Source organism: Enoplosus armatus, chromosome 4, assembly GCF_043641665.1.
Source record: "Enoplosus armatus isolate fEnoArm2 chromosome 4, fEnoArm2.hap1, whole genome shotgun sequence".
In the NCBI taxonomy this organism is placed as follows: domain Eukaryota; kingdom Metazoa; phylum Chordata; class Actinopteri; order Centrarchiformes; family Enoplosidae; genus Enoplosus; species Enoplosus armatus.
The window spans coordinates 5,034,337-5,061,853 of record NC_092183.1 but is presented as its reverse complement, the minus strand read 5'-3'; the positions used below and the strand labels follow the sequence as shown (position 1 = coordinate 5,061,853).

General features: G+C 40.9%; 1 protein-coding gene across 1 annotated transcript in view; it reads right to left on the bottom strand.

The window, feature by feature from the left end:
- taok3a (TAO kinase 3a) overlaps positions 1 to 27,517 on the bottom strand; it is a 64,590-nt gene that overhangs the window by 11,184 nt on the left and 25,889 nt on the right. Inside the window, exons 3-14 of the mRNA XM_070903668.1 lie at positions 21,867 to 22,109; positions 18,918 to 18,989; positions 18,114 to 18,215; positions 17,733 to 17,778; positions 17,050 to 17,146; positions 16,450 to 16,563; positions 15,183 to 15,274; positions 14,842 to 14,935; positions 12,117 to 12,198; positions 8,319 to 8,486; positions 6,485 to 6,682; positions 4,254 to 4,391 (exon numbers count right to left, since the gene is read on the bottom strand). Coding sequence (XP_070759769.1) covers positions 4,254 to 4,391; positions 6,485 to 6,682; positions 8,319 to 8,486; positions 12,117 to 12,198; positions 14,842 to 14,935; positions 15,183 to 15,274; positions 16,450 to 16,563; positions 17,050 to 17,146; positions 17,733 to 17,778; positions 18,114 to 18,215; positions 18,918 to 18,989; positions 21,867 to 21,998 — 1,335 coding nt within the window. The 5' untranslated portion in view covers positions 21,999 to 22,109. The remainder of the gene's footprint in view (positions 1 to 4,253; positions 4,392 to 6,484; positions 6,683 to 8,318; positions 8,487 to 12,116; positions 12,199 to 14,841; positions 14,936 to 15,182; positions 15,275 to 16,449; positions 16,564 to 17,049; positions 17,147 to 17,732; positions 17,779 to 18,113; positions 18,216 to 18,917; positions 18,990 to 21,866; positions 22,110 to 27,517) is intronic.

Sequence of the window (27,517 nt, the reverse complement as noted above, 5' to 3'; positions counted from 1 at the left end):
GCTTATTTTGCAGTTTGTGAAATATAATGTTGTACTGAAAGGACATGGTTTGTTGAATAGAAGAAATGCTACACTGATGTTGATGTGACTGATTTGTGTCATAATAAATAAGTAGGGCGAGCACTCACAAATTGTCTATTGAATTAATAATTAATGTGTCCACTTAGACACACGGACAGTTTGAGCTCTGTGTGTTCACCAGGTGTCAATGAATATGAATTGACCTCGGCTCTGCTCCTCCATAACCAAATCAGGGCCACCACAATTTTTAAACACACATTATCACAAGAGTTTGAAATGCCAACAAAAAGGTATAAAGATATTTGTGCTCCTGGCTGGTCACACCCTAAAGGACTTTTTTCATTTACTTAATTTAACATTTTGCCTATGATTTGAGTAAAAATCCTTTCTGTCTTAGTACAACGTTGCAAGCCTGAACTGGCTCTTTGTCGGGTACAAGACAGAAGAGGAAGACATAGCTGCACTTTGAATGTTGCTACAGATGTATAGTGACATATGGTGAAGTCATCTTGCTAAAGAGGGGAAGCAAAAAGCCTCTACAGACCCTATTTTATTGTCCTGTTTTCCTGTAGATGTAGATGTGGGGGGGCTCTGCATTCTCATATGTCTATTTGGGCCTCAAAAGGGGATGCAAATGCAAAAGAGGTGCATCTAGTTTAACTGCAACCTCTGACAGTTACCTGTGAAATAAGTCTTTTAATTATTTGCTAATAAAGCATACTGCTTGGAGCTATAAGCTTTAACTGTCGCCAAAAGAGCTCACTGACGGAGAAGGTGCATGTTTTGATGCGTCTTAAACTCGACTGTAATCTGCTGCTCTGTTGTCGACGTGCTGATAGGTTTACAGGCTGTCAGGTTACAACCTGCAACCGAGAGCTGAACACGAGTGAAGCGGCAGATGAGGTGAAATATTTTACAAGGATGTTGTCTCTCACGCAGCCTTACACTTCAGTCAGTTACTTCATCTGACCTATAATAACCCATGCCCTCCCTCTCTCACACAAGTTATGTCTCACATTCGTTCTCCTTCTCGCTTTACATCCATCTCTTCCTGCCGTTTCGCTCCCTACTTATCCTTTTCCCTCGATAATTTCTCGTCTCTTTGTCGTACCCTCTCCACATCATCTTTCATCTGCCCTTCTCTTCAGTTTTACCCCTTCCTTTTCTCTCGTTCCTCTTCTTCTCTCTCCATGTTTTCCCATCAGATAGGAATCTACACTTCATGTCACCTCAGGGTGACAAAGTCCCCCCCACCGTCCTTCTATGTCAGTCTAGATTTCAATCTGCACTGCTCTTTTGTGTCACCTCTGTTTGTTTATTTGTCCTTCTCATCCCCCTGATATCTGCCGTCTGTGTCCTCCACCACGTCTTTACCTTCCACCATACTCTTTCAGTTCAGTCACCCCTTAATTTCTTCGAATCTCCCTCCATCCCCGCAACTTCCTCCTCCTTTGTCTTTTGACAATATGAGCAAATTTTATTCAACGTAGATTTCTCACTCAGGAATTTGCATACTTGTTTTTGAAGATGCAACTTATTACTGGTGGTATGTGTTTCCCTTCTTTAATCCCCCTCTTCTCGTTAACGTTCTCTCTCTTTTCCTGCTCTCAGTCTTCCTCTCTCTCCCTTTACTGGCGATCCATCACCCCTCACCATCTGGACCCCCCGTTCTTCTCTCTCCATCTCTCTTTGTCTACCTGCTGATTCCAGTCTCAGCGAGTCGAGGCCAATCTGAGGACGTCTGCGCTCGGCAGAAAAGGATGATGTCATCTCTTTCAGCGCCGGCGGGCAGGACCGGCGCTATCACACGACACAGATACTGAGGTTTACACGATGCCGCCTCTTTTCAAGAATGGCAGCCTCCGTTACACAGAGCTGCCGATACACTGTGAGCCACGTTGGAGGTATTTTAGTTTGACTTTAATCCACAGCAACTTAATATGAGCCAAAACAGAGTTAAAACTCTACAGTGTGCTGACAATACGTCTGTGATGTTAAAGTGATTCTTTAACAGATAAATGATAAGTGAAGCAATTAATGAAGAGTTGGGCAGAGGGAAGAGTTTTATTTTCTTTGTAATGTAGGCGAGTAGATGACACAGGATATGATTACCTGTCTTTTGTGCATAAGAACAAATGTCCTTAACCTTAAGGTTACGTGTCCTGTAACCCCTGTTCTCTGATAACTTCGAATGAGGCATCTCACTGGAACACTCTCCTTGTGTAAAGTGAGGAAGGGGTAAGCTTATTGTCACCATACTCTGTTAGTGGGAGAATGAAATCTGTCTCCCTAGCTAGTGCCAGGTTTGCTATCTCTATGTTTGGTGTAGCTATCAACAAACAGTTTTTCCCTCATAATTTTGACTTATAATTGAGAGGGAAACTATGATTAGTCAAAATAATGAGATAAATCATAATTATGGGCTAGTAACTGTACGATAATATTGCATAATTATGAGTTAATAATTAAATTATGAGAAAGAAAAGGTGCCAGTGCCAGTAATGGGTTTCCATGTTAACAGGAGAAAAAGCGGAAAAAAAACATTTTCGCCACACTTTTACACACAGTTACATTGCTTTGTTCTCTGGTTTGCTTTATTGGATAATTTCACATTTTCAGGCCTCAAAAGATTATTCATATTGAACAAGACAGAAAATCACTCTTTGATCACAACTGGTAAACATACAACCAGTGATGGAGGGGCGGCAAGTAGCCATTACTTCGTTTTAAGGGGTCACAAGTCAAAAAGGTTGGAAATCACTGGTATAGAGGCTTCTGGGGATAATGCTGGGAGCGTTTCAGTGAGACACACCTTTGAAAGGGAACTGACACAATGCTATATTTAGCATGTTTAGCTAGGTGTCCACAGAGGGAAAAGTGCAACATTCGTGTAGAAATGCAAAGTAGACCATCAGTAGATGCTTTTCATTCACTGTCTCACTCGGGTATTTGAGTTTCTGTTGGGGAATTTCTTCATTGTTGTTTTTATTTCCAACCCTAAAATTTTAAAACGTGTACGCTGGAATTGCAGCACTTCCAGCTGGACTATGGATGTTGCTGTGATTGCAAGTCAGCAGTGACTATGACTAAGATTAACAAAAAAGCAAAGAAATTTCCAGTCGTGTGCAGATACACATAAAACAAAACAAAAAAACCCCACACACTATCAGTGGTTCACGCTCTGGTCAAGGACAGTATAAGGACACAGACACACACACACACACACACACACACACACACACACACACACACACACACACACACACACACACACACACACACACACACACACACACACACACCTTCTTTGCTCATGTTCTCTCATGTCTGGTTTAAGACCTGACAGCAGAAGGGACTCACAATTAAAACCAGTGGGTCGTGGATGGGTAAACACACACACGCACGCACACACACACGCTTACACACAACACCACAACTACTTACTAGTTACGAGAGCCGGTTTCCATGACAACAGACAGGGAGGGTGAGAGAGAAAGAGAGACATGAAGAAAGAAAGAGAGAGAGAGAGAGAGTTCCACCCCCTTCAACTCAGAACATTGAGTCAGATCTGAGAATGATGTATTATCAAGTGCAAGAGAGGAAGAAATAAAGGAGAGGGCGGAGGGAGGGGAAGGGTAATGTGAAGCGTAGTACAAGAGGAGAAAACAAAAGGAGTGAAGTGAATGAGAGGAAAGACAGCAGAGAAACAGAGATGCGTTGCAGAGACGGGGCCGAAACTAGAGAGCAGAGACAAAGAGCCAGGGAGAGGAAAAAGACCTAACGATGGACTGACGAGATGAAAAATTACAAAAGAAATATCAAATAGAGGAAAAGGAAAAAATCCACAAAGGAAAGACAGGACGGCTTTTATACATCATTTTAAAACATCAGTTTGTTGAAACATGGATCCACATCACATGTCTTCAGCGTGGAGACATTACAGTACATCACACCCAGACTCATCATTCAACCAGCACATCCACAAACAGGTTTTAATAGAGAGAAACCAAAAGAATTCCTCTTCTGTGCCCTTGTATGCTGTTATCAAAACAATCTGAGAAAAAGTTCGGCTTCTGCAATAAGTAGCTTTTGGCTTTCAAAGAAACACAACTTTCAAGGGGAATGTTCCACAAATTAATGACCTTGAAACCTTTAAGGCACATAAAAAACATGTTTTGGGATCTTGAAAAGAAGAAACTGTATAAAAGACGAAAGAATTTTGTTTAACTTACCAGTGAGGCTGATTTTATGGTGGCAAAGCGGCCCTGGTTTTTGTAGTTTTGGGCCTGGCTGCTCTTGTCGGAGGAGGCCGGCCTCAGCCCTGACCGGAGGTCCCTGTGGATCCCATCGTCCCAGTTGTACTGATGGTCCTGTGTGAAACACACACAAACACACAGCATGGAGATGCAAACTGAGTACAATTCATCCAGTTGTCTTCTTTTAAAATAATACAAAAACAAATGGTACTGAAGTGAACAAGGTGTAAAAATTAAGGTGAAAACTGTGCAATGCTACAAGACACTAACTCACTAAAAACTGTGCTTAAACTCTTCACCGTCTTTCTGTGACCTTTTAAATAAAAAAATTCCCCCTTGATTTTAATCATTCAACATCTAAATTTCAAAAGGAAATTGCAAAAACTGTGTCAACTGTAACCTTGCAAAACATGATGAATTGTCAACACTCAATCCCCCCATTAAAAACTGATTGAACATTTTCAGGAGCCCAGGGACCAAGGAGTTGATTCATGTGAAGAGGGAACTTCATCAGCATCTGAAAACAATGTGTCACTTTCATTTGTTCACAGCTCAGCTCCTGAACTTGAAACAACACATTGGCTGTCTGTTCATAAAGTGACATCCTTATTCATGCACTGTCAAAATACAAAGAGCAGATGAAGAAAGAGAATGACAGAGCAGTGACAGCCCTCTCTTCACTGATTTTTAAGTCATAAGAGATATTCAATGAGAATGTCAGGCATTGTGTTGACCGTGTGTGTGTGTGTGTGTGTGTGTGTGTGCAGGATGACAGAGCTGTAAGTGGGGGAATGGTGGGGAGTGTGTGCCGCTTGTCGATGTGTACACAGCCTTTGTTCTTGGGGTGTGAACGGTGTCGGTGATGAACTTGAAGCGATCTGCCAAACAGTGAGGACTGTGTCGATGGTTTCCATGGTTTCAAGGGAGGGGGGGGGGGGGGGCAATTACGCATACACTTGAAAACAGTCAGAGAAATCCAGAGGATGTTTGCATGGAGCCATGTGTTCTTTCCATTTTAGAGCGCACAGTTATTACCTCAGGAAGGAAGTGATTGTACTAGTAACATGCCACTGGTCTTTATGTACTCAATGAGGACTAGAATTCTTAGAAACCTCGGTAAAAGGCATTTTGGAGAAAATGTTTACTACTGCGAGAGTACTACTTGACCAAATCAAATAAAAGGACAATTACTGGGAAAAAGCTAAAACTAGTAAAAGTTGTCCTTGTCTGCAATCAGATTATAGCTCCACCAAGGAGGAATTACTTCTGCTGGCGTTTATTTGTTTGTCTCTATATCAGAAAAAGAAAATCTCAAAAACCTGAATGGAAAGGCCTTGTGTGAATGAACAAATGATTAGACTTTTGTGGTGACCTGGATTTGGGATCTCAGCCATTAGATACTTTTCCTCCTTTTGCCATGATGAAAATTAGTTAGAGCAGTGATTCCCAACTAGGGGATACTTCTGCAGTTGCAGTAATTGACTCTAGGAAGCGCACAATAACTATCAAACCGAGGCCATTACGACCAGTATAACACCTATCCGGAAACAACTAGATCTCGTAAAAAATGGATACATTTTTACAACACAGTAGAGTTTGCCTAGGGCACCAATACTGAGCACACCTGCCTCTGCAGGTGGCTGAGGTAGGCTATATTTATGTTGCTGCAAGTAGTTTTTAATTATCGGAGCAGAACAAGCTTTTCTGATGTTTTTCCTACAATATAACCAACCAATAGCAGCACTTTAAAAGCTGTGGCATCGTCATGAGCGGTGACTGTGCTATGCCATAGTGTTCATTCTGATTATTAAAGTACGGTATGGTACAGTATGTCTTACCTCTGTCCTTTACAAAGCTTATTGTCTTTTTGTTTGGCTGACGTAACGTTACGGTGCAGCAAAGATATGATTTACAACTTTGTATGGATCTCATTCCGTTCGGCGGGAGATGCCTCCCACCAAACTAAATCATTATTCATAGTGTTAATAGTGTTAAATTGCATCCAGTTTAAAATACATTCAGATGAACGCATATGGAACATGACAGGTGGTGTCAAGGGGGTACTTCAGCTCATCTCATCAGACAAAAGATTTTGGGAACCACTGCTCACAGTGCTTTCCAGTTTCCAGCTCTGGTTTGGTGTGACTTTGATCCCTAAATACCCACCGTCTCCCTCCCACCATCCAACCTTCACCTCTGACCTTTACCTTCTTGGTGTGTGGGGAGGATTCCAGGGTGCTGCTGTAATCCTGGGGGTGCATCATGGTCATGTCGGAGCAGCTGTCGTCCAGCACCTCCTGCATGCTGTTCACGCTGCTGCTCTGGCTGCCCGTGCTGACCGAGGTGCTGGGGATGGAGTGGTTGCTGCCCAGGCTGTTCATCTTACAGCTGGCTGCCTCGCTGTCCTGCAAGTCAACATCAACACATACACACATATTCATAAATACATGTTGCCACAAATGAACAAATTATACACAGATACAAATACACACATAGACTCCTTCTCCGTAACCCCCCTAATATCCACAGGCCTCTCCAGTCATTAAATGCAATCACCTCAATACAGGGAAAACAATGACCTCCAGATAGCATGAGAGTCAAAGTCATGCTAAATTGCCAATTAACTTCAAATTGGTCAGATGTGTGTGTGTGTGTTTGTATCATTCACCTGTGTCAATTATTATGTTAATGCTCATTGGTTTGACTGAGATGTCTTCAGCTTAGAAGGCTACTTGAGTGTGTTTACATGATAGATAAAGGGAATCAAACTGCTTCATTTTTAGGTGCAGCAGACAATTCAGTTAACTTTGCAGCAACAGACTATATTATGGTGTTATAGTCACCCTTTCCACTTGCAGTGCATCTCCCCTGGAATGAGAAAACAAGGTTTGGGACTGCAGGTTTTCTCAGTAAAGCCTTCAGCGGCATCTAGTTGCAGCGAGGTCTGGTGGCTGCTCTGAATTGCGTCTCATGGTGTAGGATGACACCATTGTGGCTGCTGGCTGTCCATGTCTGTTCATGCTGCCTCAGGCCAGGTCAACTAAGGGACATTTCATCTCAATGTCGGGCTACCGTGGCTGCAGGAGGAAGGATCCTGTTTGTTGTGATGTCAAAGTGCTGGACTGCTGTGACCAGCCACCACCTGTATTTCTGTGTTCTATCTAACCTTATAAGAACTAAATTAACAGCAGTTAAGACGGCCACTTAAGACAAAAGTACAGTATCTGGTTCCTTCCTTCCTTCTTGGGGTTTCATGAACATCATTTCAGACAAACTTAGTGCTGGGAATCTGAGCTCGAAGAGTCCTGTATGATGACTCAAATAAAGTGGAAAACTCGCTCACTGCAGTGCACTACAAGAAACTGATACACTGCAGCAGTAGAGCTGAAAAGATAAGTCTATTATTTGATAAGTCGATTGATAGAAAACTGGCTAAAATTTAATTTAAAATTTTAGCACAAATTTGTAAAATGTGTTAGTTCCAGCTTCTCAAATGTACAGTTTTGCTTTAATATCATTATAAAAGTGAATATCTTAGGGGTTGGGACTGTTGGCCGGACAAAGACATTTTTCTTTTCTTTTTTCAAATTTCTCAACTTGCATTCTAGGAAATTGTGATGGCCATTTGTCAATATTTTCAGATATGTTGTGGACCAAACAATTCAATTAATTGTTATCTATCATTCGTTGCAGTACGTTGCCTGTGCCTGCCCGACTGTTGATTATTGCTTTTTAACTGACTACCTGGTTATTATTCATCACAACACTGTGGTTGCTTTTTGTAATGTGTCTGTTTTATACAAAAGTTTCCCTGAGATAGAGAGTAAAGCTGAACTGACTGCAGTTTTATACCTAACCCATAAACAAGTACAAACTGGCAACAGACTTCTCTACGAGGTGACAGTTTGATGTTTTTAACATGTCTCCACTTGCCTCCTTCGACTGTTACTCCTGACAAACTCTATAATTCTCATCTCTGTATTATTTCCAAACATCTCCCCTCTATCTTTTACATTAACCCTTCCATCCTCTTCCTCCCACCTCCTCCTCCTCCTGGCTCTCTCCCATGGGCCCGTTGTGTTTCTCCTGGTAGAGGATCTTCTTCATCTTACGGTACTGCAGATTGTCCAGCTCACGCACCGCATCCTTGGTCCTCTGGATGAGGTCGATGAGAATGCGCGGCGAGCGTTCCCGACGCACAAAATCATGCTGGACAGAGAAGGGGAGGGAGAAAGTGAGTTAGTTAGCTAGGTAACAACTGGTTTAGAAATTTAAAAATAATCTCTCTCACACAATAATCTGATATAATTAAAGTTATATTTTAACCTCAGCCTTCATAGCAAACAATTTATGAATGTTACATGGTTAATTTCACGTGATGTTAATGACTTTTTTGTAAAAATAGCAATTTTCTTTCTATTTGTCTGTGTGTTCTAGTATAATTGTATTTGTGTTTGTCCAAAGTTTGCACCTGAAAATATGTGTTAAAGACTACATGTTACAATTTACTTATTATACTTTAGGAAAGCATTGCCATCAACTTCTTTCATCCAGTGTATTATTTCAATGAACACCACAACTGTGACTATCACTAGAGGGCGCCTGTAGGTTGCTCTGCCCATTCTGGGAGTCCCAGCAACTCTACATCCTCTACACTGAACACATGGGATCTGTGAAAGATTGTCCATAAAAATCGATTTTCAAAAATACTCTTAATCCTTTTCATTCCAATAAATAATATCATAGCTATATTTGCCTTGGCACTGAGTTAATAATATCTTAAATTAAAGAAAAAAAGAACTTAAATTAAATTATATCAAGAACAACCGAAAACAACCATTCATTAATATGCTGATAATTAATTGAGAGGTTTAAATCTGGATTTTTTAGCTTTTTTCGACAAGGTTTTTTTCTTTATAAAAATATGATAATCTAATGATATTTCTAACATACTTTTACACTAAACTGACTGGTGAAACTCATTTAGATCACGTTTCTAAGCTGTGACCAGTTCTACTGTACGGAACCAACCTTTCTGTAATTTGGTGGAGGTCGGGACATTATGCATTTATTTATTTTGTGTTACATAACCAGCAGGTCAGAGAGGGTGGGTGAAGCTGGTGGGGGTTGGCTAAGAATGATGTGGTGAAGGTGTATGTCTGGGTTTTTTTTTTTAAATGTATGTACATTTTCGCAATTAACTGTACTGACATAAAACAAAAAACACAGCATCTTCTCTCCCCTGCGCGTCCATCTACTTCACCACACACACATTCACACCTCCTCTGAGTCACTCCCATTCATAAAATATTGTGTGCTTATATGGCTGAAATGTATGCAACCTCAGAGTACAGGACTAAAATATATATGATGTATCAAAAAAAGAGAAAAATGTATATTTTTAGGTCTATTTCCAGCTCTCTTTCTCTCCACACCTTCCTCTCCATGTGACAGATGCTGGTGTAATGGGTTAGTCAGGACACAGGGGAATGACATCACGCTCTGAAAATAGAGATGAGAGATTTGTCCCGTTTTCTGACGGACCTAAACCAGAATGTGGGTGGTTGGCCACCCCCGTCCCGGGGCTAGAAGTTATCTCCAGGATTCTTCCTAATTATAAGGTTAGTGTTAAGAAGAAGCGACAGCATTTCCACATCATCTTCAGTCCCAGTCCGTGTACTGCAGCATCACCAGCTTCTCCCACCAGAAATACCAATCTATCCTCACAGATTTACTCTGTGAGGTATTATCAATTTGTGACGTTAAATGCATTTTATCACATATTATTATTAACTTTTGCTTTAGTCCATCTCCTGCAATTATAGTAGCAGTTGAGAGAAACCCCCCAGAGAGCAAGCCTAACATGCTTAATGTATTAAATGAATAGTTTTGGGGAGTATGCTTATTTTCTTTCTTGCTGAGAGTTAGATGAGAAAATTGATACTCTGCAGTTAGCTTAGCCTAGCATAGAAACAAGGGGAAACAGCTAGCCTGGCTCTGTCCAAAGGTAACAAAATCCACCTAACAGCACCTCTAAAGTTGTTTCACACAGGATTTTTATGGGCAGACTTTTTTTTTTTTTTTTTACCTTTACCAGGCTAGCTGTTTCCACCTGTTTCCAGTCTTTGTGCTAAGCTAAGTGTAGCTCCAGCTACATATTTACAGTATAAAAAGTGTTAATCTTGTCATCTGACTCTCAGCAATAAAACTGATTGACAGAAAATGAATCGCCATCCATTTTGATAATGGATGAATCGTTTAAGTAATTCATCAAGGAAAAATAACAAACATTCGTTGGTTCCGGCAAATGTGAGAATTTGCAGCTTGTTCACAGGAAATATCTGTGGTTTTCTAGATAATTTATGGGAATAAAAACATACACCAAAAAACAAACACCACCCAGAACTATTTTTAACTGCTCAAGAGGGTTATTTTTTGCCTGTGGGAGGAGGTCACTGAGGTTATTATTTCATTATGTATATAATTATTATTGCTCTGAATGAGGTATACAGGGACAGAGTGTGTTTAACCTGAAGCCAGAACACTGATAGCTCAAGGCCCCCAGATTAGTGACCTGATTTCCCCTTTAAAGAGCTTGGGGGGGCTGTGTGTGTGTCTGCACTGAAAGAAAGAGTGATTTTTTTGTGCATGTGTCTGAGAAGAGAAAGTGGGGTATTAATCATAAGCTAACACCCCACCCCCCCAAGCCCTTCACTATAAAGCAGCCTCTTCGACACTGATCCAAAGTCTGTTTGGTACTTATCCCTGTTTAATGTTTTTTTGGCCAGGATTTGGGTCAGGGGTGTTGGGAAGAGTGAATTCCAGTCTAAACGTCGATCCTATCCAGACTGCAGTCCCGAGCCCCTTATTTAACCGCTACCTAACCTGACAGCTTCCCTTCATCCTCCCTAAGGTGAGGCAGGTGTGAAAACTCCTGCTTGAGCTCCTGCACTGTTGAGCATGATCACCAAGAACTTAACACTCTTAGTGGGCCAATAGGATTACCTGTTGGTCACACAAACAAAAAGATCAACTCCTCACTTACAGGGAAACACAATGAACATACACGGATTAACAATGTGTTCATCGTGTTTTTGTGGGGCAGGATGGCTAAAATCATTATAAAGGCTGACTTGCAGCTGCATTTCATTTTTAAATGTTTATTTTATGGGATCATTTTGCCTTTTATTTGACAGATGACAATGGAGAATGACGGGCCGAGAGTAAGAAGAGAGGTGACATGTAACAAAATCATCAAAATTTTGAACAAAGGTTCATTACTGACCTTGGAAATAGCAGTTTGACCAAAGTAGGTCCACTTTTAAGTACTTTTTTTCAAAACTTTAGAAAGATCCTACAAAGTGGACCTTGTGATTAGATTTTGTTTTGTAAAAATGATCTAAAAGTTGCATAAAAAGAAAAAGAATAGGGCACCCTGGTGGCCTAGAGTTTAAAGCCCCAACCATGAACCCTAACATCCACGGTTTGCGTCTAACTGGGGACTTTTGTATCAGCATTTAAAAACACATACCAGTTTGACCTTAATCAAAAGACTGATGTGAAAGCAGCAAATAAACACAATTTTATGGAGGCCTTAAGGACCATGGCTACGAGGCACGACACAGGAAGCACAGTTACAACAAAGAAAAAAAAAGAAGAGAAAGAATAAGCCATTCTCAGCAGGGTGCTTGATTCCAGCGCTTGAAGAAGACACTGTGTATATGCTTGCGTATTAGGGAGCTGTGGGTGGGTGGGAATGACTCATCCACATGGCTCAGGGACTGTCTGAGACAGGAAGTGAGGTCACAGCTGGAGGGATTACAGAGGAAGCCCACTCACTCGTAGCAGCTCCCCTGACGAGGGTCTGTCCTGAGGAATTTTCAGTAGGCAGTAGTCGACAAAGCTTCGGAAGGGGTCAGACCTGGGTAAAGAGGAAAGTGAGATGGAGGTCTGTGATTCCCCTTCTCAGTCAAACATATTTAAAATCAGAATAATTTAAGCAGAAATAGCAGTGACAATCTAATGATAGGCTGCCTTTAGCCACACCTACTGTACTTACTGTCAATGAATGTTTAACGTGATGAGTAATCTCTTCTGTTGTGCCGTGTTTATCATATCAATGAATTAAACCGGAACAATCCTATGTAATCTCTTAGTGTAGCCCCATATATGAACCATATATGGATTATGTAAATATGTGGAGCAATAAAAATATAGGCCACTGGAACTGTGGAACACCGTGCCACTGACTCTGATCTAAAAATATGCCCACGATAACACAGTATATGTAACACTGTGTGTTTGTGTTGCTGCTAGGGGTTGTTAAGATAAAGTAGCCTGTGGTGCTACACTGATTTTGATAGTCAACATGCACATTCAGTGTCATTGTAGGGTCGGTAAGTGCACCTATCTTGCACCTATCTACCACCTAGCTCCTCTTCAACCTCTACATCTAACGTCCTCTGTGGTTAGCCAAGGTCCATGAGTGCACTTGTATGTCATGCCAATGTGTGTACAGTGTGGCCTTGTGTATGTGTAGTGAAGTTACACTATGGAGCTGATGTCTCTACTAGTCTCATCTGGCGGGATGTTGCTAACGCCTCGGGCCTCTGGAGCTCCTCCAAAAATACCACAACCCTGCGCCGCCCCACACAATCGCTCGCCTCAGCACGATGTTAGAAACCAACGCTAATTTTACAACAGGAGTTCTCCATGCACATCATAGGCAGCAAATTCCAACTTAACTTGCCTCATGTTTCTGATGACTTGCTCTTTGTCAGAGCCCACGATATATGCTCTCTTTAAAGGTATAAACATGTTATTTAATTGAGAGCTTGGGTGGAAGACACAGGAAGGCCACTGATGCCTTCAGGCTGTTCTGAGGCAGGTAGAGAGCAACATTCAGCGGCTTGCCTCGGCTGTGCAGAAAATACAGATTCTTGCAACATATGAGAAGGAGCAAACACTGACACGACCCTGCATGCTTAGGACCACACAAACACTTCACTTTCATACCATAGTAGTGATGGCATGAAAGAAGTACACAAAGGTAAATTACAGCGAGAACATCAAACATAGGGTTAATATTTGATGAGTATTGTTTCCCCCAAGAGAATCGCACCTTGCATGTAAAGTGTGAGCAGTGGCTGCAGCAGCTCAGAGGAACGGCGGAATATTTGCTGCCTCGCTAATTTCCTGCTAGTATCCTTTTACATCATTTTTTGCCAATTTAGATCACCTACTTCTCTATACATTTATACAGCTAAATATGTATCCTCTTTCCTGCTGTGCCCAAGTTTACTTTATTTCTTACTTAATTCCTCCATTCCCTCCACTTGTATCTCCAGGTTTGTTCAAGCTCAAACTGAGTACATGTGCATGTAAAATAATTAGTAACTCATATGGTATATGATGTATATTAATGTGTATACTGGGAAATGATCTACTTGCTAACTTGAAGGATACTGTATGTGTACCAGGAATATTTACTGGTTAGTTGCTAATATATAACATGAAATAGGTAGTGTATGGTGGCTAGCATAGAGTATATAGTATGTGTTAACATTTATGCTCTAGCTAGCCCAAATAACTTGTTTATAAAATAATTACTCTTCCTAAAATGGTGTCCTTCAAGCAGCAATGAACATCCATGATGTTATGAATGTTCAGTTTAATTTCTTTACATAAAAATCTTATTATCAGCTGCAGCAGACATAAACAACTTCACATACAGTTTCTTAATTTATGAGGTTAACTAAACATGAAAATGTCATATGTCATTAAGATATCCAGAAGCACAGCTAACTGAAAGAAGTTGCACTTCAACTTTGTGGGTGAGATGCTGTTGGAAAGACACAGCAAAGAGCGGTTTAAAACCTGCTGGCCTAAATTTAATTGCTTAAAGTTTTTTGATGTCTGGAAAGACAGTCTCTAGAGGATCTATTAGCATCTACAATCATAAGCTGTGTGGCTGAGCGCAGCATAAAGTATTGCATAAGGCAGGCTGTTTTCCCTTAATATGTTTAAAACACTGAGTCTGTGTACAAAGAAACATCCTAGTTAGTATGGCAAACACACACATTTGAGTTTTAACTACTTGAATAATATTAGAATAATCACACTGCTTTGTTTTGATGTTGATATACATTAAAATAAAGCCCTGCAGCAATGACGGTGATAGTTACACAGTATTTCTTTGGTAGAGGTTTCCCAGGTAATTACATAAGAGACTTAGAGTGTGACCTTGCACAAGGCCTGTCGCAGGGATCACAGGTCGTGCAGATTAACACTGGGATGTCTTACCCTGACTGAGCCCAGATCGGATTGGGCTTTAATATTCACAGTTGACTAGAAGTATTGTACCAGCAGTTTCACTGGATGATTTTGGATTTTTTAGTTCAATGAAATGACAATTTCTGACATTTCTGTAAGATTGACTGCTCACATATTCATTCTGCAAAGACTATTCTTTTTTAATTAAAAGGATTAAAAAAGAAACTGAAAAACAAGCAAAAAAAAAAAAAAACCTGAATGGTAATATTTAGGAGGTGTGTTTTCAACTCACCACTCATTGGACTGTAGCGTGGGAGAGTCGTTCTGTGCGATGTGGTATAAGGCACTCATGGCATTCATGTTGAACAAGGGGGGTTTACGCTCCGCTAAAATAAGAAAATATGGAAGTCAGTGATAGACAGAGAAGAGGGATGTTTCAGTGCCAAATTTTTCACAATCACCAATCTGCTTCTCCTTGAATGAGGCAGATTCAAAGTCTCGAAGTCTTGCAGGAACAAATGTTGTCTTTGTTTTTTTTGTCCTCCTGTTTCAGGAATCATTTTTAATCAGTTTAAATCTGACTGTGTGGGCCTATACATGCATTCTTTGACCAATAGGTAGATGTATTCTCACCCAATTCAATACAGGTGATCCCCAGGGACCAGATGTCCACTTTCCCCTCGTACTGACCCTCGTCCATGGCTAGGATCACTTCTGGGGCCATCCTGAGGACAGAGACGCACATGCAAATGCACACAGTTTATTAAGTATGGGGAAAAATCCATGAAAATGTTATAATCTGCTAAGCCTCTCAGAGCTTTTAAAGACTCTGGTATGCTGTGATGGCAGCTCAGTTTTTGGAATATACTGTATGTGTGTTTCTGTAAACATTGAGTGTGACAACTTGTGTGTGAATTTAGCGAGTGGGTTGTGTGCTGCTGGCTTTTGGCCTCATGAGAGTCCATCACTGGTCCAGCTGTTTATGTGATGCATTAAGTATGTGAGTGAAAATGATGGTACGTAAGGTGGAGCTGATGTTTTCTATATGAGTGGCAAACAACAGAGGGCATTACAGTAGCTTCTGTTACAATATATAATAAATTGACTGTCCTGAGACATAAACCAAAGTTCTTTTCAGACCATATGTAACATTGCTGGCCTCATCCAGCTTTTAAAGTGCTATCTTTTTGTCATTCAGATAAAGGGTTTAAACACGTAAATGTTCCTTTCAGATATGACAGGACTATGACAGAAAGAGCCACAATGCTAGCACAATATTTGGCATCTGGTGTGCAAGAGGGAGCACTGTCACTGCTGGAGAACAGCGGTGGGTTGTAAACGGACGATATGAATGAGGAAAAGTGTTGTCAGTTCTCTCACAGGCTGCATCAATGATGATGATCTTAGCGCAAGGCACGCTCACCCCTCTTCTCACAGCGAATACCCTAATTAATATTCTCATGACTTTCATCATTTATTAGTATCACTAGGTCCGACCTAAAATTGCCATTATGACTTTTATGTAAAAGCGACTCAGGCGCCTAATTCAGACATATGACCAACATGTAAAAATGCCATCACATCTACGTAACGTGGTGCATGTATGTGTGCCAACAAAAATTCCTATGATTTATGAGATTGGCTTCAGGTGTCAAAGTAAAAAAATCACAGACTGCATGATGGCAACAACATGAAGAACTCCTACACTTCAAAAAACAAACCAAAAAAGCCATAAAAGCTGCTAACTCATAAAAAACTATTTGTAATTTCTATTCAGAAGAAAGCAGACACTAAATAAATACACTAACAAAACTATTCCAGTTTATGTTGCTCTTCTCAGGACATGCAGTCCTGTGTTGAGCTCTACCATATGTCTATGTCTTGTCTTGTGTATACTGACCAGTAAGGTGTTCCCACAAAGGAGTTGGCAGGTGAGGCAATGGAGGCAGAGCCAAAGTCGGCCAGTTTGACCTGACCCAGCTCAGTCAGCAGGATGTTACCAGCTTTCACATCTCTGGATGGGGAGAGGGGGATGAAGAGAAGATATTGGCATTGCAGCCAAGAGAAACCACATCAGTTACAAGGATCTGTTATGCATTATGCTTTTCACTCCATGTTGACAAACTGGTCAGTGGTGTGGTATATCTATAGATGTCACATGTTCATTATCATCATGATATAATTTTTAAATTTCTGCAATAAGACCTGTGCCGACACAAAACAGTCAAAAGGATTCAAAAGGCGCTACTGTTGGATGCAAATCATATTTGTCTGCAATAAAAGATAATATTGTGGACACCAGAGAGACAAGAGGGTTACCTCCTGACAGTAATGTTCAAGAATGATGAAACATAAGTACAGACATGAGGTTTTACAGCCTAATTAGTAAATGCTGCAATAAAGGGAGAACATGAGTGTCCCTCATCTCATCATGTTTTTGCTAAAGTCACTGTATGTTCCTGTTGGGAAATGTTTGCAGCAAGGAAACAAACTGACTCACCTGTGAATCATATTATGGGAATGTAGGTAAGCCAGTCCTAGCAAGGCACCATGGGTAATGGCAGCAATTTCCATCTCTTGGAGTGGTTTCTTATGAACTTGGGGAGGAGTAAGTACAGTGGAAATGAGTAGGAACCCCCAAAGACTTAAATTATATAACAATGAAATATAGCTCTACACAAAAGGCCTAGTAATAGAGAGACTACATGACACGGCCAAAGGTCACAGCAGAACTATGACTGAGAAATTTCATGAAGGCTAAAGTCCCAAAAACAGGCCAACTGTCATGACTGACATGTCATCACACACACACACACACACACACACACACACACACACATACACATACACATACACATACACATACACATACACATACACATACACATACACATACACACACACACACACACACACACACACAAACGCTTAAAATAACACATTAGGTTGAGGTCAGGAATGAAAACCAGAGAATATTATTTGAATGTTATAGCAATGGTGGTGAACAGTTTCTTAAACCCAGAGAATACAAACTACAGGTGTGATCGCATGTCAAGACCCACTTGCTACAGGAGGGCTTCTCTCATTACTTGATCCTGTCACTACCTCAAACTGGTCTGATTTCAGTGGTCACATACTCACATACTATAAGATCACACATTAAACATTAATAAATACACTTACCCTCTAGTAAATCTGATGCGGAGCCCAGGCAGTACTCCATCACCAGCTGAAAGAGAATACAGTTACAGCTGAATAACTTATCATTCACATGGTGTGTGTGCTCCTGAATACAAGGCTTCAGGTCAAGTTTGTGAAAACTGAAGTTGTTCTGCACTTCAAACTGATCACATTATGATGTCTGCTACTGATTACAACACATTCAGAGAAACAGAAGTAGGCAGTGGGGAAAACAGAGTCAGAAGGGGGCTAAAAGAAACTGAGACAAAGAGGAAAAGAATCAGACAAAGAGGTTGGGAAGAAAAAGATAAACTAACAATGTTGCAAGACTGAAACAAAGAGGGGAACTAGGACAAAAGGAGATGTGGAGAAGGATCCACTAACCCAGGCAGTGTTGTCTTTCAAGTAGCAGCCTTTGTACTCAATTGTGTTTGGGTGTCGCAGCTGTCCCAAAAACTTGACCTCCTTAATGATGTCCTGCCACTTCTGCCAAAAACAAATCCAGACACACAGATGGTTACACACTGCAGGTACAATCCCAGTTACATATAAGTCGGCACTGCAGTGACTTTGACTGCAATGGCACAGCTGGCCTCACTTTAGTAACCACTCGCACAGGTAGTACGGCTTTTATACATTTGTTACCATTGTATACAAACAGACAGGAAAGTTTTTAATAGCACTGCACCAACAAAAATAATAAACAGAGTTATAAAATACAAAAAGATAGCTAGCTCTCTCTTCATTGAGCAACAAAAAACCTCAGCTAGTTAGGAACAGCCTGACAATGCAAGAGCCCTCACATAAAACCATCACTCACAGGTTTATAAAACGTTTACTAAACCACTCAAGACATGTTTGTTCCAAACTTTCTCTGGTGGTGAGTAATTTATTATTTTATTATTTGTGTACCTTTAGGGTAACTAACCATTACAAATGAGACATCTCACAGTCTTACAAGTTTGAATATTATTAGAGAATGACATAATGCTGTTTTTGCATTTTGAGCCAGCTCTTGATCTCACTGATTTGTGCCAGAGCTAGAGAAATAAATGTTATCTGTCTGCGGCCTAACCAAATGTCCACTTGACTTTGAGCTTGAGATATGAATCAGAGACACAACCATCATGTTGCATTTACAGTAACACCTTGGTTTTGAAGGCAAAGTTTGGCATTTGTCTTTCTTACTTCGGTAGTCTGCTTGCCATTATAGGACATCTTTTTGATGGCCACCACCTCGTTGGAGTAGGAGTTACGTGCCTGGAGAACAAAACAAAGGGATTAGATTCTTGCAAAGTCTTGAAATTTCAAGTCCAAAAACTTCAACTCTCACAAACACACATACAGTAAACCTTTTACAAGACATCACATGAAAAGTTTTTTTTTGTTCCCCTGGCCGTAACACAGTACAGTGAGGAAAGGAAGGTTTTTGATTACCTGTTAATATACCTGCCTCCACTTAAGGAGGAGGTTCCCACAGGAGGAGTTAAAGTTGTTAATTATAATCATATCATATATATAATCTTTAATGAATACTTGCAAATACACTATAGTGTGTTATAGACCATTTATTAAATGTTACCAACTGATGTAATGTCTTAAGGGTGATCCAGAGGTGAGCCGGATAAATTCAATGCATGCACAACATCATAATCCATGCACAAAGCAACACATCTACAACAGAGTGACACAGCAGTAACAGACTCTCTCATTTGAATTTAAACACATTTCCTCCTGATCAAAGCACTCAACAACGTGATTAGGGGAAGCCTGCAGCTAAGTGATGTGTGGTTATTTTGCAGCTACTGTAGGTGTTTGCGTTGTCTGTGCACATCCGCATGCCCATGCTAAACCTGTGGTGTTAACCTCAAAGGCATTTGGCCTTATGGACAGCTAGGCCGCGGCTCAGCCTAAGCCCTTATCTCGGCTTCATCCCACTCACAAATGAATAGGAACAACAGGCAGAGTATTCCCATTGGACTTTTTTCAGATTCATTTGATCCCTATCATTGCAGTTCATGCATTATAGCAGTTTCCTCTAGTGTAGTGTATAGATAGATAGAGAAGAGGAAAAAAAATCATGTAACACTGAAATATTGAAATACATTCAGGCTAATTGTCAATGCAGAAGAAAGGGCGTGTATCAATAATTACAAGAGGCTAATTCATTCAACATACGCTATAGCGGTGTGTGCTCAAAGCCCTGGGTGATGGGCCTGCATATTCAGCAAGGGGAATTCCCCTTGTTCTCTTCTATAATTCCTCCTTAGTCTTCACATGCATAAACTATGGTTGCACATACAATTGCATAAATGCATTTGACTATGCACGCATATACAGTTATAACCTCGGGAATATGCACGCATTTAGAGAGGCAGCCAATGTGCTTTTCCCTTCTATCATGCATTTCACCTGCAATTATCATCTACAGTATTAGTATTGCAGACATTTACTCCTTAGATGTTAGACAATACATCTAAGTCAAAGTATTGTAAAAACACAACACAAATGCAGGCTACCCTGCCCTCTGGGTGGCAGTTATTGGGACCGAATGCGGTGTGAGATGAAGACTGCAGACACTACTCAGGGGTTAAAATGTACCTCACCTCCTCTGAATGTTTATCCAGATTGAAAAAACTCACTGTTTTTATTTACAGTTAATATTTTCCTAAAAAGCCACAGCGATGGATCACAGGCACTAAAGGACAGTGCTCTTTGTTGTAAAGCTGCAAATGCAACATAATCTATTATCAAGTATCAGGCATCTATTGATGAAACTGAGCATGATTTTAAGTATGGTTAGTACAGTAACAATGCCACAATTTACATAGCATTTCTATACATTTTTGTTTTGTTATACTTGCATGATAACCAATATCATTATAATGTGTTATTTACTATATATAGACATATATAGACACAAACTATTTTCACTATTTAAAATGTAGGCTTTGTCTTTATCTAAAAGAAAAGCAATGGAGTACTTTCACTAAATCTGCTCCAGCTAACAGCTAAAGCTAGCAGTGAACCAGTTGTAATGCAGAGAGCATAAGTGTGTCACAGCGCTGGCATCAGGATTTGGATGCACACTGGAGCCTGTAAGCCAGACGGACATGGGCACCAGGGCTACTAGTGATATATTGGGGCTGTGTGTATATGTGTGTGTGTGTATGTGTGAAAATGACATGGGATAGAAGAGGACAGTAAAGCCACGCCAGACAAAAAAAATCCTGCCCCACTATCGACAGCTCCTATTTTTCTGTAGCAAGAAAACAGCTGTCTTAGGAGGGAGGGAGGAGGCTTATCGCCCCTAGCCCTGCATCTGGAGGAGAGGAGAGGAATGAACTAAAGAGGAGAAGAAATGAAAAGAGAGCAGAGAGATGCGGCATGCTTTCAACCCCCCCTCCACGCAGCTTTAGAATCAAAGGCTTGATGAGTAATTAGTGATGATGAGATTAATAAGAAAGGCTAGAGAAAGTGCTGAGAGGGAATCTGTCTCCACTTAATTGCATTCAAAGAGCCATAATGTAGCAGGAAACACTCACAACATGTGTACAAATCAGTGAATCGATAAATGAATATGTAGGGTAACTCGTTAATAAATATATCAAAGTCATATTTGAGTATTAATATTCATCCATAATGGACATAATGGTCCTGCCCATCGTTCACATGCTGTCTTTTGTCTCTGAACTATGAAACTCAAGCTAAAAGAACAGCCAATAAAATCCACCACCAATTGTATCACAACTACATCTTTACTCCCACAAGCCAATAACATTCAAAACTTTTCACTGTCTTCAAGGTCCAGTCAGACTCAATTAATAAACTTTGTCTGAACAGACCCCAAAATGGGGTTGAATATGACTGAGTGAGACTCAATACAATACATACATACGAATGTTCCATTCTGAAGCAAATGACTGAGAATAACTATTATTACTCTTTGATTGTCATCTGAATCGTCCTGATAACATGGCCGTGACAACAGCCTGAAGACAATTTTTTTACATTTATGGAGCAAATGGGGGTCCAGTTTCAGTCCTTTAATTGTTGTTCAAAACTCTTTGAAGGACTTTCAAGAACCTTCATGGCCTGTGGAAGCCAAAGAACATGAAGTCGTGAATTGGCACTTACAAAGTAGACGGCCCCAAAGCTGCCATGTCCGATCTCGTGCAGGTCACAGAAGACGTCCTCGGGGTCATCTTTGAAGAAGAGGTCGGCCAGCTCGGGGTCCTTTGGCACCCCTTTCCGTGTGGACGACGGCATTATGGGCTGGACATGGGCTAGGCACCGGGGACCACGCTCACATACACACTACTGCTGCTGCTGCAACCGCCACCAGATATCCACGATGGGCCCGGCATTGGCCAGCTAGACCTGGAATAGTGAAGAAGACAAGTGATGAGCTGATTACAGTTGTATTACTGTGCACTGCACTGGACAAGACATTTGTTTCCTTCAAGCTAACTATGCAGAACCTCTTCAGTTTGACACTAACCTGTTGCCAGAAAACTTAAACACATCACTTCCTGTGTGCAAGATAATTTTTACCTGACCCAAGTAGGTAAATATTTAAACTTTTATGCACAGGGTGTAGAGTGAACTACTTTTAATGTAATCAGTGTCATACTAATTGCTATGTAGTTAAAATGATAACACACGTGCTGAAGCATTAAATTACACTGACACACACACAACTTATGTTGGTCATTGATACCTGGGAACACCCAGACATTGTTTGATCTAATGTTACTTCACAGGCCCTTCCAAGAATAGTGTCTGCATTTGTGTGTCTCGTGGACAGTTGAAAGGTGATAAGACAGGGAAAAAAAGACAGTCATATGATGAAGGCTAGCTGTCTAGTCCTGCTGTTCGTCCAAGTCACAGTCACACTTGCTCACGTAAACATGCACACACGCACATACACAACAGACTTGACAGCTGAAGCTGAGTCACTGATGCATCATTTCCACACATGAACACAGTGTAACAGTTGCCTGTGTGCATGCAGACACACACACTAATGCTAAATGTTTTGTATCACAAGGCTGCAGCCAGGCCGTCAAGCGTGTACGCATCCTGGACACCCTGCTCCAGTTAGCTCCACTGCACATGCAACACACACACAGTTGCACACAGTCACACACACACACACACACACACACACACACACACTATCTCTCCAATTCCTGTTTCTCTCTCTCTCTCTCTTTTTCGGTCTACCATGAAATCTCTGTGCACATCAACCAGATGCAGCAAGCAAATCTGGCTCCAAAGGCCAGCTCCACACAGAGCGAGCTGACATACAGGCAGAGGCAGCAAGACACACAGGCACCCAGGCCAAGACACTAAGCATCAGCATCATCCTAATCCCTTGCTCTTAAAGGGATCTAAGCAATCACCCCCACTCCAAAAATATCAGTCTTAAAAGCAAAGTCCTGTGCCCTCTGTTCCATGGCACCAGATGCATAAAATCTGGTGCCATGGATGGCAGCCTCAGAGCTTTTGGGGGGGTATGGGCAGCACTATTTCATTGAGGAACTTCAACAATGACATTAATGTGGATATCCGAATCAGAATTCCCAATCTCAATGCCATAGTTATATTTTGTTAGAAATATCTGCACATTGCATTATATTGGGTAAAATCCAGTGTTCCAACAAAAAAACAAACTTTACCAAGAAGTTGTAAAATACGAGAGGTGTACAACAACCAAGGTCTCAAGCGTGGCCTCAAGGTTCAGCATTATCGTACTCTCGATAACACTGACTCAAGGCAGCTCGAAGCCATTCTGCCAGTGTTCATCTGTTGAAGTCCTACATCAAGAGATGCTGGTTATTTTATAAGACATGGGTGATAATTTACCTTATAAAATATAAATTACTGATTCCAAAAGCTTTGTGATGGCAATGAGGGGGTGATGAGCATTCAGGTTGTGACTATATAGCTATGGATGTATTTCTTACAGAAGGCGAGACCAGTGTGTTGAACGTCAACAAGGACACGTGCTGTACCTTCTGTATATGGAAAGGTCTCCTGAGGTAACATGCCAACCTGCTACCATCTACAAAGCTGCTATAACAAAACATCTCAGCATTGCGAATGGCAGCCTATTGTACTGCAGCCTGACTAAAGTCAATTTCATGGCATTAAGCTTTGATTTCTCTCTAAGAATGCCCCAGAACATGCTTGGAAACCACCGTAGGGTTGTCACATAAACAGCAGGCATGGTTTCAGTTTACCCGTTTACAAAATGTGAAAGATCACTTAGCTTACATGCTTATTGCCTCAAGGCATCTCTTGGTCACGGAGGTATTTTTGAGAAGCATGAAACTCTCAGCTGAGATCTCCACGCCTGTGATAGAGGTGTGACGAATAATGAATGAATGGTAGAGTACAGAATAGCGATGTAACAGTATGCATTCAACCTGTAGACTGCAGATTCATGTATATCGTATACTATTCGTGGTTACTAGCATGTTCAATGAAAAATACTTGGTTACATGGCTATAAAGTATTAGGCTCTGTGCTTGTTAGGCTTTCATTAGATGCTTCATGTAATTCTGGTTCTTCAGATATCTGATCAATGGACTTTTTTAGCACTAAAAGCTGTAAATTAGTACTGTTGTAGTGTTGTTTAATTAATGTGCATGTGAAGTGTCTGTATTTGTATGTGTGTGTTTATACCTATGTCTTAATGTGTATATGTGTGCTTAAGTGTGTATTTATGTGTGTGTGTGTGTGTGTGTGTGTGTGTGTGTTTACCTACAATATGAACTTGTGTGTTAGTGAATTTGTGTATGTGTCTGTGTGTCTCCTGGTTGCATCAGCCCTGTCTGTCTCTCATCTCTCCTGCTTGAGTTCTCCAGATAGTTACTGAAATAAAGCCCGACACAATCCCCATATCAGCCCTCTCCCCATCAAAAAACAAACAAAAAAACATCCACAGCATGAGCGCACACACACAGTATGACTATGATGCCTTTACTAATAGAAAATGAGACAAGAAGGAAAAGGTTATAAAATAATTGCAAAGAATTAAAAACTAAAATTGGGGAAAGAGGGAGTAAGAAAATTGGAGAGAGAGAGAGAGAGAGAGAGAGAGAGAGAGAGAGAGAGAGAGAGAGAGAGAGAAGGTTTGGCAGACAGACAGATAGAGAGAGAGAGACACAGACCTACTGAGAGCAGTTTTACCCCATGTGAAGGAGCTTTGAAAGAAGATCTAAACCACAATGATGGAAGAAGTCGGCGGATGAGTAAAAGATAAAAATGGAGCAAATGAACACTGAAGTCATGTGATCACTCTGGAGACTCTGCACACCTCCCTCTCACCCTCTTTTCCATTCTTCATCCTCCTCCTCTTCCTCCTCTCCTCTAAGATGTGTGAAGTGATGCAACGTGGCAACAACAGGTTGTAACACGGGGGGCTTGGTAAAGCTGCTACTAGTCCGGCAAAGCCCAGTGTTTGGACAGTTCGCCCTGTGTGTGGGTGTGTGTGTGTGCGTGTGTGTGAGAGTGTGTCTGCGTGTGTGGTTACTGTGGATCTATGAATGGTATTGTGCTGAGAGAGAGCTGATTAGGCAAATGGCTTAGACAGATTAAACGCTTGGTGTGTGTGTGTGTGTGTGTGTGTGTGTGAGCGCTTGTGAATTCTTTACTACATGTGCACTACTACACACCACTGCATGACACCGTACTTACGTGCAGGTGTGCATTAGTGTGTATGTGCAGAAATAACAAGCGCCTTGCATGCAAGCGCTGGTGTCTGAGTGAGTAAATGAGACAGCGTGTCTGTGGCTTACTGTGGGGGTGGATAATGGTGCGAAAAGATTTGCTATATGCAATAAACTATATAACATAAAAACAAATTATATTTAAGAGATTATATGGTTTATGCTAATCTGACGTGGACTACACACACACACACACAGTTGACAACACTGTAAAATTCAATGGTTTTTGAAGGACAATAAAAAGGATTTTGCACTGAAAGTCTTGATAGCTAGTATTAAGTTTTGACAATTTCTTGCCCAAGAAAGCATTGAAATGAAAACATCACGAGTGACTCAACAGTGACTGGCTGATATCCATATTTCACATAAACCAGAACAATTCATTTTCAAGTTAGAAAACGCAATCTAACACAAGAACCTATTCTGGGACTTCTCCTATGGTTGTATCTGTACATAAACACATACGAGCACAGGTGTTAAATGTGGGTCAAAGTTCAACATGCATACGCAAGAAAAACACAAACAAACAAATACCGAACACCATCCCACCCCCAGGCCCCCTGTTGGTGCAGTTATGACTAATTGATGTACCAACATGTTGTTGAAGGACCAAGTCCATTAGGCTGGTGGATATGGCTCTATACCATGTGCTGCAACAAACATATTTAAATGGGACATCACATTGTCTACTCTTGGCCAGTTATATACATGAATAAGAAATATACACCTTAACAAAAAGGTCCAGAAATGTTAAGTTGATCACCAGTATTTATTTTTCTTTTTGAGAGATTGTTTCATACAAAGCCACAGTCTGATAATGGGCTGGAAAACATTTAGCTTTAGGGACGTGCAAGATCACAAGAATTAACAGGGCTGACACATACAAGACAGAAAAGAGGAGAATATCAGATGACGTTATTGTACAGTTGCCTTTGTGCACAATATGGATGCATGAAGATTAGATTGAGTTTGATAAAAAAACAACTTTACAAAAACACTCAGTTCCTTCTGTGTGGACGGAGAGGATTCATCTCATTCACCCTTCTTTTTTATCCTACTTGAATTCAGTTTAGTTTTATAACACTTTACTTTCATTTCCCTGTATTTTCTTTGATCAATTTCTTTAAAAAGAAAAGCTTTGACAAGGAAGAAAATATGATTTGCTTATCATTTGTTTTGTACCCAGTCTTCTGCGTTTACCTGCATCTAAACTCTTATGAGAGTGCAAGTGAAGTGCAGACTTCTCAGTGTGTGTGTGTGTGTGTGTGTGTGTGTGTGTGTGTGTGTGTGTGTGTGTGTGTGTGTGTGTGCACATGTATTACTCAGGTTGTGGGGACATAAATCTGTTTACACAGTCATATTGTGGGGCCTTCCTTTTGGGGACAAAAGTAAGTCCCCATAACTAAATCATTAAATTTAAGGGTAAAAACTTGGTTTAAAGTTAGGTTTAGGTTAAAGTTAGGTGTGTAGGTGTGTGTGTGTGTGTGTGTGTGTGTGTGTGTATGTATATTTGTATATAAGCATGCAGCGTGTGCACAAAAATATATTCGTGCCATTACGCCAGTGAGAGCACACGAGTGTCCATATGTATGTGCCAGTCTATGTGTGTGTACGTGTGTGTGTATAGCCAGGGGCTTTAGCGGCTTACTGGCCCCCCTACCGGCTTTAGGCAGGAACAGGAATTAGGCAGACTGTGGGAATTCTTACTGGGATTAAAATCACCAGCTCTAATCAGAAACGGAAAAAAAGAACTGGTAAATCTGCCAAATTTGTGCGTTGAGACATAGTGTGAGGGCAATGTGTGTATAAGAGAGAAAGAATAGGAATTACGTAATGATTCAGTTTCCTTAACTCCTATCATGACATTATAGAGAGCAGGCTTAGAGCTTTGGAGTTGTGTGTGCTTGTGTGTGAAAGTGCATATGTGTGAGTGAGCAAGGAAGCCTGGATCACACATAACTGAAAATTACTGCACTTCAGTAATCCGGTCTAATAAAAACTTAAAGACTGCGAGCAGATAGAGCCTCACGTCTCACCGGAGTGCAAGGTCCC